Source organism: Myiozetetes cayanensis, unplaced genomic scaffold (assembly GCF_022539395.1).
Source record: "Myiozetetes cayanensis isolate MyiCay16 unplaced genomic scaffold, myiCay2020 scf1, whole genome shotgun sequence".
NCBI lineage: Eukaryota > Metazoa > Chordata > Aves > Passeriformes > Tyrannidae > Myiozetetes > Myiozetetes cayanensis.
The window spans coordinates 56,669,810-56,683,581 of NW_026086604.1; the positions used below are offsets into that span (position 1 = coordinate 56,669,810).

General features: G+C 41.0%; 1 protein-coding gene across 7 annotated transcripts in view; it reads right to left on the minus strand.

Annotated features, from left to right (window-relative positions):
• NETO1 (neuropilin and tolloid like 1) overlaps window positions 1-11,043 on the minus strand; it is a 62,748-nt gene extending 51,705 nt beyond the window's left edge. For 4 of the 7 annotated variants that reach the window (XR_007629940.1, XR_007629939.1, XM_050324096.1 and 1 more), the window contains exons 1-3: window positions 9,988-10,927; window positions 6,335-6,388; window positions 4,624-4,761 (exon numbers count right to left, since the gene is read on the minus strand). Coding sequence is in view for 5 of the 7 variants with exons in the window: in XM_050324096.1 (XP_050180053.1) it covers window positions 4,624-4,761; window positions 6,335-6,388; window positions 9,988-10,015 (220 nt within the window). In the remaining 2 variants the exon portion in view is untranslated. Of the gene's footprint in view, window positions 1-4,623; window positions 4,762-6,334; window positions 6,389-9,987 lie in introns of all 7 variants that reach the window. The other 3 variants (XM_050323831.1, XM_050323752.1, XM_050324172.1) reach the window with 3 other exon arrangements.
• Between the last annotated feature and the right edge of the window lie 2,729 nt (window positions 11,044-13,772).

Below are 13,772 nucleotides of genomic sequence, written 5' to 3' on the forward strand. Positions count from 1 at the left end.
ACTGTGGAATGCAATACACACATCATGCACCTTTTCATCACGTGCTTTTGAATGCACCTCTGTGCTTCATCTTAACATTTAGTTAATGGTTAAATGCTTTGTTCGCAATAATCTATAGAAGATACAAAATTAATTAAGTCTTCCTAGAAATGACCATAAGTGATGAAAACACATAATACAAACTCTCAACTTTAGCTTCTTTTTAGCAAAAAAAGGTATAATTTCAGATTTATAATCTGTATTTAATTAAGGATTTCTTCACCAAACACAAGCTAAAACAAGTAGCTATTGTATAAATACACATCCTGTGCCACAGCTTTTGCAACAAAGTTGGGCATATGTGGTCACAGTAAAACTTAGAGAAATAAAATGAGAACAAGTTCAGAATAATGATTAATAATAATGTGTATGTACCTATAGAAAAACAAAACAAACAAAAAATCTGGAATATGCAACTCTTCCAGACTGGATTGGCATCTGGTCATCTAATCAGAAAAGGCAGGATGGAGTGGTCATTTCTGGTATCCTTATTCACAAGTAAAGCCCATTTGCATCTTCAGAACTTTTTCTGTGGCTATGATGTCAGGAAAAGATGTTGTCAACTCCAAATGAAATATATTGAAACTGTCTCATAAAATTATTTTATTTCAAATCTCAAAAATCTTCTATACTTAGCTACCAATTACATTTCTTCAAAAATATTTAATACCAAGGAAAGACTACTTTTAATGCTTTCGTGTCTTGTCATATTTTTCACCTAATTATCTTACACAAGTGCTGTCTTGAGATTTTATATCCAATGAAAACAAAAAAGGTACCCAATTCTAGCTTGCAGTAGAACAGTTGCAGCAAAACCCCACAATTAAGGTTTTAATTCTGATCAGTCTCTAAGTCTGTGTAACTGACAGCTGAAGTTAAGTGAAAAATCTGTTTCAGTTTGCCACATTGCATGGAAATGAGAAACTGAATTTAACACCTACGCCCATCTCTCTGAGCTGCTACCCTACTAATAGTTTTTAATAATCCTCAGTCTTTCTGGTTGTCCTGCTATTATTGATAAGAAAGACACATACATCCTCCTTTTAAAAAAGGATTCTTTTTTTGTTTTGATGACAACTTTTTGAACACAAAAATCACTGTGAAATACTACAGTGATAACGTGAATGTTTTCTAACAGCTGTGAAATATCTAGGATTAAAGAGTTTAATGGTCTTGTGTGAGAACGTGGAAGACCTTCAAAAGTGCTAACTCTAAACGTCCACAGACACATAAAATGGAATATTTATTTCATACCTGTATGTAAATAAATTCTGGTCCATACCTCTATTTATAAATAAACGCTTAATTATTAAAAACTAATGAACTGATAAAATCTTACAAGTACTTCACTTACAGAATTTCCAAAACAATTCTCAAATTATAATGTATAAAGTATGACTATACCACTCCCCAAATATTTTTAATACAAGCAAAAGCCTTTGCTCCTACAAAATCTCCTGTGCAAATTTCCATTTGTAGCACACATGCCAAATGTTCCGCAGTCTGGCAAAGGCTAATGCTGTCACTGCTGCAATTGCTCTGGGCAGCTGTGAATTTTGCCAGGTTAGAACCATGAATATGCAAAATAAGGGTGCAATTTGGCCGAAGAGGGAGTTTAATGTGTACATTCAGCTATTTCCTATGTCTTCTATACGCCAAATAAGACTGAAAGAAAAAGACAAAAAGAACAAACTCCCTTTGCATTTAGAAAGGCAGATGGGATTCATCAGAAGTTCCTTGTGGTGGTGCATCCCTCCCCACCAAGCTGCAGTGTTTGCAGCTATTCTGCACTCGTTCATGACATTCTTCTATAGCATAACAGTTTTTGTACAGAGTCCATGATTTCTAGATGAACTAAAGGATTTCTCTTAGAAAGGCATTCAACCTGGGCTTTAAAATTCCTAGTTGCTCCAACAGCTAATTATCATTGCTACTGAAACAGAAGTTTAAAAAAAAAAAAAGAAAAGAGAAAAAGAAAAAATATCTAAGAAACTTCTAGCTGTTTGATTTGCTTAATCTTTGACTGCTAGGATAGAAGTCTCTGCAGTTAGAAATCCTCTTCTTTTTTCAGATATTCAGTCTATGATCATGCCTACTTTTTCCAACTCCTTTACTTCACCAAAGTAATTCTGACATGATAAAAGGCTTGCATACATTTAAGACGAGCTACAATGTGGAGGAAAAAAGTTGTAACATGAGATGAAATTCAATTTTTCTACAACATGCTAAATGTTGGAGTCTTTACTTAAGACCACTAAAGTCAGTAGGAACTGCATTTGAAGGAAGCCATCAGAATTTGGCCTAGAGTGTGTTTGATAGCAAAAAATGAAGGAGTCAGGAAGGAAGCTAGTGATTCATATATACATTTATACTCACATCACACAGTTTTCAGCATGGTATATATACAGTCCTGGTATGCTGAACTTTCTAAGACATACGAAGGGGAGACTTGCAATGTGGCAGTGCTATTACAGATCACATAGACAATCCCTTTAGTTTAGTACTTGGTATTCAAGAGCACCCAGAAGCTATTTGAAGCATATTGGAATTTCAATACTAAATATAAAAATAAAATGCATATGGAGATGTTTCTGCCTTAGTCTAAAATACTTACATCCTTCATTAGCCAGGATTACCCACAATTTTCATAGATTATTATCTGATCTCAAAGATATTGCTATCAGTAAAATAATTAATCATTTTTTGCAATCTTTTAACTTCAATACCTTATGCCAATGAGTTCCATAGAATATAAAAGATATGGGGAAAAGTTTATACTTGGTAGCCTTCTTATCATTCTCTGCCATTTTTACACATTGAAAAAGAATAAGTATGGACAAATAATGATTTTTTGTAATTTAATGGTATTTAAAAAATAATCTTTGTTAACTTTCAGTGCTTCTTTGCCTTTTTTGAAATCTGCCACATTAAAAATATTACTGCTCAGGCATCTTACTATATCTCTGTTCATTTTTGTGACATTTTCCAGACATGACTATTCATGGTTTTTTTAGAAGATAGAAATAGACACGGGGCAATCAGAGCTGAAAATGTTGTGCAATATCCATGGTTCTCATCAAATTATGCACCGATAGAGCTGCTTTAATTTTGGGTTTCAAAATGTCCAGTTGCAATCCAAATTGTCCATCCAGCTGGATGGGAAGATGAAAATATCAGAGCTACAAAAAATTATGTGCAACTGTTTTTAGCAGATTGAGTTTTCCCATGAAATATAACAACAAGACGTCTGTTAAGTTTGAATTACTCTTTTTCCTATACATTACTCCAAACCTGTCAACGTGAAATTTTGTCTTCATTATAGAACTTGGTTGACTAAATCTTGCCTTCATAAATTGTTTACAGACATTTCAATTTTAAGCCATTTTAAATCGGGTTATTTCAACAGTGTATTTTGCCACCTTTCAGCTTATTACCTATATTTTTATAAGTACTCAATTACTATGATAAAAACAAAAGTCTTTACAACAATAGGGGTTCAGGCACCTTCTTACTGTGAGGAGGAATATCTTACACTTGAGATACAGGACTAAAGTTTACGAAAATGTTCTTTTTTTTTTTTCTACACCCTTTCTCTTTAATGATAAAACACCCTGTATTTAAGATCTTTGAAGATAAAACAAGCTTAGTTCTTCCCAGTCCCCAAGAAGGTTAAATAATTTGATCAACGGATGCAAAAAGTCCTGGATCTAACAAAACAAACAAAAAAACAAACAAAGAAACAAAAAAAAGTTGTACATATTCAACCTACACATTCATATTTTTTTATTAAATTTATTCATATTTTAAAATAATTACTTAACTATGAGAAAATTTAAATGTTTACCAAAGGTCTGCTTAAGTTTCATACTTTTATGGGAAGACTGACAGACATAAATTTTCTTTAAAGACCTTGTTTGGCTCTGTTACTTATAACCACCTCTTTACTTCTGACTCAAGTAAAGTTGCCTAGCACTAAAGTGGAATTCAGTCATTTTGCTGTGATTTTTTGCCTTTCTAAAAGGGCATAGCGGAGGTGGGTCTAATACAGTTAATTCAATTTAATCAGCTCTAACCTTTGGAAATCTGTCTTGATACTACCTGAATCTTTAGTAAAATAACTCTCATGAACCATTAGATGGAAAATAATTTTTACACTATTTTGATATTTTCTGTATGAGTTCTTTTAGTGTACTTTGCCTAGCTATGCTTGTCATCCCTGATTCCATTATAAGTTTAAAATATTTCAATGAATGTCTAAAGTATTTTTGTTTCCTGTGCCCATTTTTACTACTCATTTTATAATATTCTTCCGTAATGTGGCTGCATTTTAGGTTCTATTCATTCTCTGAATATCCTGAAATAAATTGTACTGTGTTTAGTACTGAGTCATGCATACTTACCACCTGAACTAATTTATGAGAGATGTCAAGATATAAATCAAGAGCTTCTCTAAATCTTGTGTCTTGAAAAGATTTATCATGAGCTTTATCTACCACAACTTTACCTATTCTTCACATATAATAAAGTAAAACTTTTTTTTTAATGCAGTTACTAATAAAATACAAAGATTCCTCATTTGGTCACCTTCTATAATGTAGACACACTCTCTGTCTGGAGGATACTTGTTGGGGTAATTTGGAGAAGTGAAGATGCCTCCTTCTGCATATTTGGTCCAAGTTCCACACTGCACTGGTTTCTGTCCTTCGGAAGTAGTTTGCTTTTCTGTGAAATGATGACATCAAGCATTATGCAATTAGCTCACAGATTATTATGTCTATGTGACACTTAGAAGTCTCTTACAGGATAAATAAAACAGTCCCTTCTGTCAGTGGCCTCAAGCTATTTTCCCATTGAGACTGGGTATGATCATGGACCCGGGGGAAAACAATGTAGTTCTTTAGGAGTACAAATATATAATTCTTACTCAAAACATTTTTTTCAAAGCAGAGGAGAGGCTTGGATATCTTGGGGGAGACATATATGTATTTTTTTTAAATAATAACCTGTAGGGAAAGCATGTGCTCAAGAAATGGAAGACATAAGTTTCCCACTCATATATCTCAAAAACCTCAAGCATGTTCTCTATTAGCAAGCTTCATGCCGTAATACAGGAATACATTGGAATCACAAAATCAAGAGAAAAAAACCAAAAAACCAGAGAATTAAGATAGTGTATACAAGTTGTTTTAAATCTGCAGCATCTTTATTCTATATTCATTGGACAGAAGTAGACAGGGGAATTCCTGAAATCTGGTTTATAGATTTCATAGATTTTTGCTGTTTGCTGTACAATTAATAAATAGCTCTGAGGCCAGGAATCACATCGAAGAACTTTCCTCCTCCTAGGTGAATCATCAGAGAGCAGAGTCAGACCTACTTGTTTGCTTTCCTCCTAGCCCTGAGTTGCTTGCGCTCCTTTCTGCACACTGGCAGAGAGACTGGAGACAAAGGTTTGGGTCTGTTCAAGCTGAAGAAGATGCAGGAACCCTTCCTAGACACCATGCTTTAACAAGTAGGCTAAAATGAGATAGATTCTTCAGAGGCAAATATGCCTAGGTAGCCATTAAAAGGAAAGATAGTAGGTTCTAGATTGGTTTTGCTCCAAAGGAGCACCTAAAACCAAAGGTGTCCCATCTAACTTAAGCCCCTGATATGTAGAGTCAGGTATTTGAGGTTTCCTCTTACAATCAGTGGAGGGAAACAGGCACCTTCCAAGGGTGATTTTAACCACCTGAGTTTTGACTCATAGTCTGCAAGCATTTCTTTTTCTTCCTGGTCTGTATCCAGGCAGAGTATGACACGGAGCCTAATTTCCTGAAATGAATTCAGGCCTGCAGGGACTGTGCATGCAGACGCAGGTTCAGACACACAATGGGCTTAGCAGCATTACCCTGCTTGGGCTTCATCACACTGATCATCCAAGGCTTTCAAGAACAGCTTTCTCTACCCACCCTGCACAAATGCACCCACAATACCCGAGCTCAGATTTTTAATTATACTTCAACAAGCAAAAATATTTTAAGTGTATGTAGCTCCATGCCCAAACTAGGCTTCCCAGTTTGAAAGTGGGAGTACTTTACTGTCTTTAGTTAGGGAGTACTTTTAGTCTTTAGTTACAGTCGAGTCTGCCAGTACTCGATTTTTTTGTGTATGTCCAGGCATGTGAATACATAGACAAAGCACAGACACTGAAAGTAAATGAACTACTAAAAATTCCAAACCCTAAACTAATAACTCAAATCCATACTTTGGTCTCTAATATACCGTCAGAAAAAAAAGTCTGAAGTTTACCTACCTGTTCCTTTTTTCGTTGCCCCAGACAAATGTAGGATGATTAGACTTGCTACAACTGAAAGAGAAATATGAATTAAATATCACAGTGTGATTGTGCCTGCAATCAATTTGTACCCATCTATCTTACAAGAATACAAATTAAATAGAATTACTGTAAAAAAAATTTTCATGTTTACTTGCATCTTTAAATTGAAAATTTTGCATAAACAAGTTTCTTTGTAGCCTATTCTTGTAAATATTTTTCTTTGCAAACGTATCCAAATAAAGAGAAGATCTTTTGGGTTTAAAACAAAATCCATTCCATTTTTCTTTTCTTTTAATATTAAAGAAAAATATTTTTACAAATATTTGTATAATCACAGTATGTGTCAGTAATAGAAAAGTGTTTGCTTTTAACAGAGGGAGACAAAGGCCTGTTAAGTTTCAGTGCCACTGTACTCACTAATGTCTCTCACTACAGCATAATAAAGTTTGAAAATGAGTACTGGGAGTATGAAAGAAGTGAGGGGTTGGGTTCTTCACATCCATCGAAGCATTTGCAAATCCCTAGTGAAGTAAATTATTGTGTATGCTTAACAGCCTCATTAATCTAGTTTGTTTGACTTGTCAGTGGGGTGTTGCTTTGTGCTGCAGTGAACCTGCAGCCCATTTTACAAATAGAAATCTCCTATCTCCAACCACGATAGGACAACTATTCCTCTTGGGAACAAATGTGACCTTTCTGAGATGGACTTCGACTTGGAGATAATTACTGAGTTCCTGGGAATAGTTTCCAAATATAACACTTAAACTGGAAAAGGCTAAGAGGCAAACACTTTGGTCAGTCATAACGGTACTGATTTGGAAGATCGAAGTGACTAGTTAGCTACCTGATAAAGAAATCATGAACTGATCTTCTTGTCATCACTCATTTCTTCTGGCTATCAGAGAAAGTGGGACAGCAAGAGCAGAAGAGAACAGATCCATCAGTTCTTGGAGTGCTTGGTGCTTTACCCCAGCTAGTTTGGCACTAAGCCCAAACATAGTGCCCAGGCTGCACTGAAGTTAAGGCAGAGATTAAGTTGCATGTTTATTCTGAGCATTATACATCAATCAGCTGCCATTTGTGTTGTTGATTATGATGAGGAACTGATGGACCTGTGGTCTTTAACAAATGTAATTCAATGGCAAACTTTCTTATTATTAACCCCAAGAAACACGAAAGGCCACCATGGGATGGTAACTACGATCCTTTCAAAGAAGGTGCTTTCATCATTTTCAGCTTTTATACTGCAAATTGTGTGTAATTTTCACCATGAAGGAAGGCTGTCTCCATATTTGCAGTATTCTGATGGCATCGAGGTATCTGTTTCTATGTCTTTGACCTTTCCCATGTGACAGAGGGTTACAGACATAGATGGTGGCTGCCTTATTAAGCAGGGAAAGGCTGAAATTCGGGGGAAATGAAGGCTTGGCAGCATATTCACTATTTCTTAGTCAGGCTAACAGCCCCTAGAGACGGATGTTGGCAGTGCTGATAGTTAAAAACTCTTCTGTGTCATGGGCATTCAGTGAGAACACTACATCTTCTGCTCAGATCTGAATGCTACCCAGCCATTCATACCCTTACTCTCCTCAGGGTTGAATTCTGGAAATATATGCTAGCTGGGACTCTGCTGCTGGCTGTGTCAGAATCTGAAGGCAATGCAGGAATCACCCATTTACTAAGTTGGTGATTTACTTTAGCTATGTTTCACACAGTGAACATACTGTATCTATGCCTGTAATCTTCACCAGCCAAAGCCTAATTTCTCAATAGTGTAAGGTGGATTGATGTTTAGAATATGGAACCAGCTGCTGGCGTTCCTTCTGCCCACAAATATATAGAAGTTAAAATAGGACGCACAATAGCCAAACAAACTCCATGTGAGAAATGTTTCTTTTTAGACAACTGATAACAATTAATGTCTGATTCTTATAGGTTCGTTTCAAGCATCTTTATCTAATCACTCTCCCCTCCTTTTCTGTATGGAAAAAAATGGAGTTCAGTACAGAGTTGGTCCAAGTCATAGATAGGTTATTACCAAGATTACAGAAAGAAACACAGGTCTTTCAGTTTCAGCTGTAAGCACTAGAAAGGATGTTTCCGAATCACAGAGCTATGTTTTTCCTAAGCACAAAGCTATACTTACATGACATTATGTCAGTATTGATTATTAATAAGGAGTCAATCTTGATAATAAAATCTAATACAGAAGAAGAGACTAAGAGATTAAGTTTGTTGTGGTTTTTCTTCTGTACTTACCACATCTAACATTTTGATAAAGAGAGATACTTCTCCCATATTAAAAAACCATACACACAACACGTCCAAAAAAAAACTCACACCAAAAAACCAAAACAAAACAAAAACAAAACCGCAAAAAAACCACGCAAAAAACCCTACACAAAACTCTTGATTTAGTGTTATTAACACCAAAGGCACCAAAATATGTATATTGTCAAAAAGTAATTAAAATTATGGGCTTCATGGGACATGACAGCACAATATATTTTAATCAAGCAGACAAGGCAGACCATTTTATTCTATGATCCCTTGCCTGCCTTTTTCTTCCTCAAGCCACAGAAAAAGAACAGTGTTTTTCACAAAGGGGTAAAAAAAAAAACAAAAAAAAAACGACCCCGAAGAGACCAACCACGCAACCTTCACTCATTGAAAACTGTCACTTGGGAAGCGTTGGCAGCATGGCAACAATATTTTGATTATCTCGGTTTGGGAATTATTTTAAAGAAGTTTCCACCAAAATTCTTGTTGCATTCTCACTGTCTTCCTCCTCCTCCTTTCCCTCCTAATCGTGGCTGTAATTATAATCATGCTTTCTAGTGCCATTCTGATTACGCATCTTTCCTCTTTTTGGACCTGTGTATTTTTTTTCATTACAAGCTGTACATCAAGAGATTTATCTCTTGGCTAGGCTTTTAGGAGGCTGTGATTTGGCACACAGACGTGGCTTAGCCTAGCGAAGAGTTGTTGGACGAGCAATACCTGGCCATAGCGCTATTGTACAGGTGTGGGCGAAGGGGGAAGTGCTGGAAGGCACCGTGCCCAGACAAGCCCCTTCAGTGCAGCGGAGCCTCCGCAAAACAGAGGTGGGAGATGGGATCCCACCCGCGCAGCCTGAGATCCCTGCGGGTGTTCGACGAGTAGGTGATACATTTCGGTGCCTCCTCGCTACTCCTGGAGGATTTCGGCCCATGGGGCCGCCCCCGCCGCCCAGACCTGCGGGATGCGTGCCCGCTGTGGCTGCCCGCTCTCTGCGCTGCCCCGCACCCCCACGGCCGGGCCGAGCCACGGCTGAGGTAGCGCAGCCGTGCCCCCTCCACCCCGGCATGCCAAAAGCCACCAGATGCGTCGCGCCCAGGTGAAACCCTCCAGCCCTCGGGAGCGTGTCCCGCCGTCCCACGGCGCTGGCAGACACGGGCTCCCTCCCGGGGCACCGCTGCACCGGGGGTGTACAGAGCGCTGCGTGTGCCTGGGGAGAGTTCTTCCCCGCGCCGCGGAAGTCTGGGCGTCCCGTCACGCCAGCTGTGGGGGCAGTGGAGGGCAGGAGCCCGTGCGCGGCGGGGGAGCTCGGCCGGCGGTGGTGGGCTGGGAAGGGGGAGACAAATACTCACTGTGAAGGAAGCTGCGCCCATGGGTCATGTCTGTTCCTTACACAAGGGGCTTCGGTCTCCACTAATTCCATTTAGATACGGGAGGACTTCCAGTGGCGGGGAGAGGATGGAAGTAGGAAAAGAAGAAGAAAAAGAAAAATCCCGAAGCCCCCACACGCACGGCACAGCGGAGCAGCCCTTCCTCTCCCTCGCTCTCCCCCACCGCCTTCAAATGATCACCGCCGGCTCAATCCCATCACACCCGAGCGATCACCAGCACCGCCAGGAGCGTTGCATCGCGGCGGCGGGCAAGGCGGCGGCGGCGGCCCGCGCATCCAGGTGCCGGCGGGCGGCGGCGGCGGAGCGAGCCGAGCCCCTAGTCACCAGTTTCATACAGAACCAAAAGCAGATCGAAGCATTTCCTGCAGGACTCCGAGCCCAGCGACTTCCAGCCCTTCGGCTTCTTTTGATGCATTGAAGAAGGGATTAATGGGTCCGTCATCAGCTCCCTGTGCTTGCTCCTCTGAAGGGGTGGGGGCGCGGGCGGGAGGGAACCCAAAGAGGAGGGGTGGGGTAGAGAAAGATTTACCAAATAGGGGATTTAGTCATATTTGTGTGCAATGAGATCCTTATTAGAGAAGAAATCCTTTAAAATAGAATAAATCCATTTTTGCAAAACCCTCTCCCTGCGCGTCGCATAGTATCAAGTGGTAGCAGCGGCAAGAGGCTGGAAACACATTGCACGATCTGAAATCCCCTCGAGAATGGATGAAGCGAGAAAGAGATGGATGAGGATAGATAGATGCCCCCTCACTTCTTCAGTCCAGGGCGAGAAGCAGAAGAAAGCCCTGGAGACTCTTCCATTCATTCAGTGCAGGGGAAGGGGAGGGGATGGATGGGAGGGCGGCAGTGGTGGGGAAGGAATGATTTCAAAACTGGGAAAGGAAGAGTAAGAGGAGAGGGATCTTTTCCCCTCCCCTAATCAGTGCATGGATCAGACAGAATGCTCATGAGTTCCTCCTTGACCTGCACCTGCTAAAGGGAAATTGGAAAGATTTTCCCCCTTGTGAGGCGACTTCTTTATCTACACACCCACAACCACGCACGCATACAGACACGCACACACACACGCACAAAAGGGAGCAATAAAAGTTTATCTGCTAATCCTCCAGCCATACATATAACGACTGCCTCTTCCAATCAGCCCAGAAACGACTGCAAAATCTCTTTCTCTCCCGCCCTCCTCCCGTGTGTAGACCTCTAGAGGTTTATCCTCCCCAGCTACGTCCCACCCCAAACACCCATCCGTTTGACGAGATTGCGGAGGGCTATTGGTCAGGGCGGGAAGGAAAGGGAACAGAGTACGGAAACGTAGTAAGAGTACTGAAAGAAGCTGAAACGTTCTCAACGGAAAAGGGGGGAGGAGGAGTGGATGAACAGAGAAGGCTGTCTCCCCCCTTTGGACCCGGGAGCTGGCCCTGCAGAGCCGCGGCAGCGGCACCTCACTCCTTCAGCGCCGCGGCCCCGGCACTCTCGGCCGGGCCGAGGGGAGGGCGGCAGGAATGGGCAGGGGCAAAGCGCACCGCTTAGGCGGCGTGGAGGGCCGAGGAGAAGGGAAGATTTGTGCTACAGAAGTGAGAGGGGAGCCGGATAGGATCCCCCGGGCTCTCTGCACCGCCGTTGATGCGGCCAGGCTGGGGAATAGCCGGCGCGGGTAAGCCGCCGACCCCGGCGGGGATGGGGGCAGAACCAAGGGACCCGAGGTATCGCCAGCCCGGGCACCCCACGCCGCAGCAGTGCCTCGGAGGCGGGGCCGGCCCCACTCCGCCTTGCCCGCAACCTGATGCTCATGCCGTTTAACACAAGAAAAGTGTGTCTGGAAGCGCAGCCGGGGCGGGGAGAGGAGGGAGGAGTGGTGTGGGGGTGTCGGGGATGAGGCTGTAGAATAAATAAATAAATAAAATTTAGCTGTAGAATAAATAAATAAAAACGAAATACAATCAGGGTCCTCCTTTGCGCGGGTGCGGAAAGGTACCGGGGAGGTGAGCGCAGGTCGGACGGCGCCGATGACCGTGTGCCGGGGCCCCGCGGCCGGGCACGGAGCGGGCGGCCGCACCCGCGGGGCCGGGCTGACCGCTGGGGCCGGAGCGAGTCTTGTCCCCCAGCCCGAAGGTAGACCCGGGCTGGGGGGCAGTGACACCGTAGCCGGGAGGCCTGTTGTCTTTAGGACACCTTTTAATGGGGTGAGTACCCTTATAGCCTTTGGAACAGCACAGAGAAGCAGTGGTTGCTCTGGAAGGTGAATGATGAGAAAGCCTGGTCATTTATTTATTTATTTAACTATTTATTTATTTATTTATTTGTTTGTTTATTTGTTTATTTATTTATTTATTTATTTATTTATTTATTGAGTGGTTTTCCCAGTAAATCGCCTTAATTTAATAAAGAACCTCTGTTTTTTTTCAGGTTGTGGATTGTCTGCCCCGTAGTCTGAAATCAAGACTGTGTCTTCTGTTGATGCATAGAATGCAGTCAGCAGTAGCGGCATGCATGGTAGGGTAAGTCTGAGGTGATCTTGGCTACCAGAATTCATCCATTCGACCAGCCAGCCAGCCCTCAGCCCAGCCAACCTGACTGAGCTCTTCAAATTCCTGCTGTGTGAGAAGAGAACAGGATTTTGCTGCAGGGTTCTGCAGTAAGCTACTTATGATAAGGAATACAGAAGATATAAGACTTCACAAAAGGATTCAGCTATGTTTTAGGTGAATTAGCAACATCGAGTCTGCAGCTGTTAATCTTAATAAACTGTCCTGCTTTGCTTTCTAACCCTCTCAGCACTTTCTCTGACCTTCCTTATGCTCTTCCACCACAAGTTATAGAACTTTATTTGTCCAATAATTGAAAGTCACATGATTTATCCATAGGATAAACTTCTATAATACAGATGTTCAGACTGCCTCTAGTCAAGCAACAGTAGAGTAACTGAAAAAGGGTAGTGTTGAAACCTGTCATAAGAATGTTTATACATAGTCAGATGTTTCTTCTGCAGGATGATGCAGACATCCATATGGCTAAGTTTCAAGCTATAGTTACTTTAAAAAAAAAAAAAAAGGTTATAGAACAAGTAGGCACAAAACAGCTGATTTCGCTGTTCTGTGAAATGTGCTGTGTCACATCATATAACAGTGAGTTTCAACATTTTTCCTTTTCTGAAATAGGGTGTTTTCAACTCTGAAGTTCTTAGATCTCTTTTGATTGTCACTCTTAATTTTAAGGACACAATTGCAGTAGTATTGAGAAACACCAAGTCGTACTTACCAAGTATGTTTATGCCAAAATGTAATCAGTCTCCCTCATTATGGAGGGAGAAATCCACAAAATAGCTGAGGCATAGCCACATTGGCCATTGGATGTTCTCTTTAGCAATGAGACCTTAAGGAGATATCTCAGAATATACATAGTGGAATGCTAAAAGCTTGTTCAAATGTGTTTATAAGCAAGGACATAGGGTTTGAAGTTAGACACTGGTCAAAATCACTTTCTAACTCAGCAGATCTCACCTCTGTAGAGAGTTCACTACCCTTTTACTGGCTTTATGTTTCATTTTGTTGCAAAATCTGTTTATGTCAGGTTTGATAAATGCTTTTTCTAATAAGGTAGTAGCTCACCCACTGTGGTGAGTGATCTTTCATTACCCTAGTATTGTATGAATAAATTTTTATAGTGTGCATTTTATTCATCCTTAATTAGCCAATCACCAGAACCTTGCACTTCTACTAGGCAGTAAACTAAAGGAGAGAAAGTGA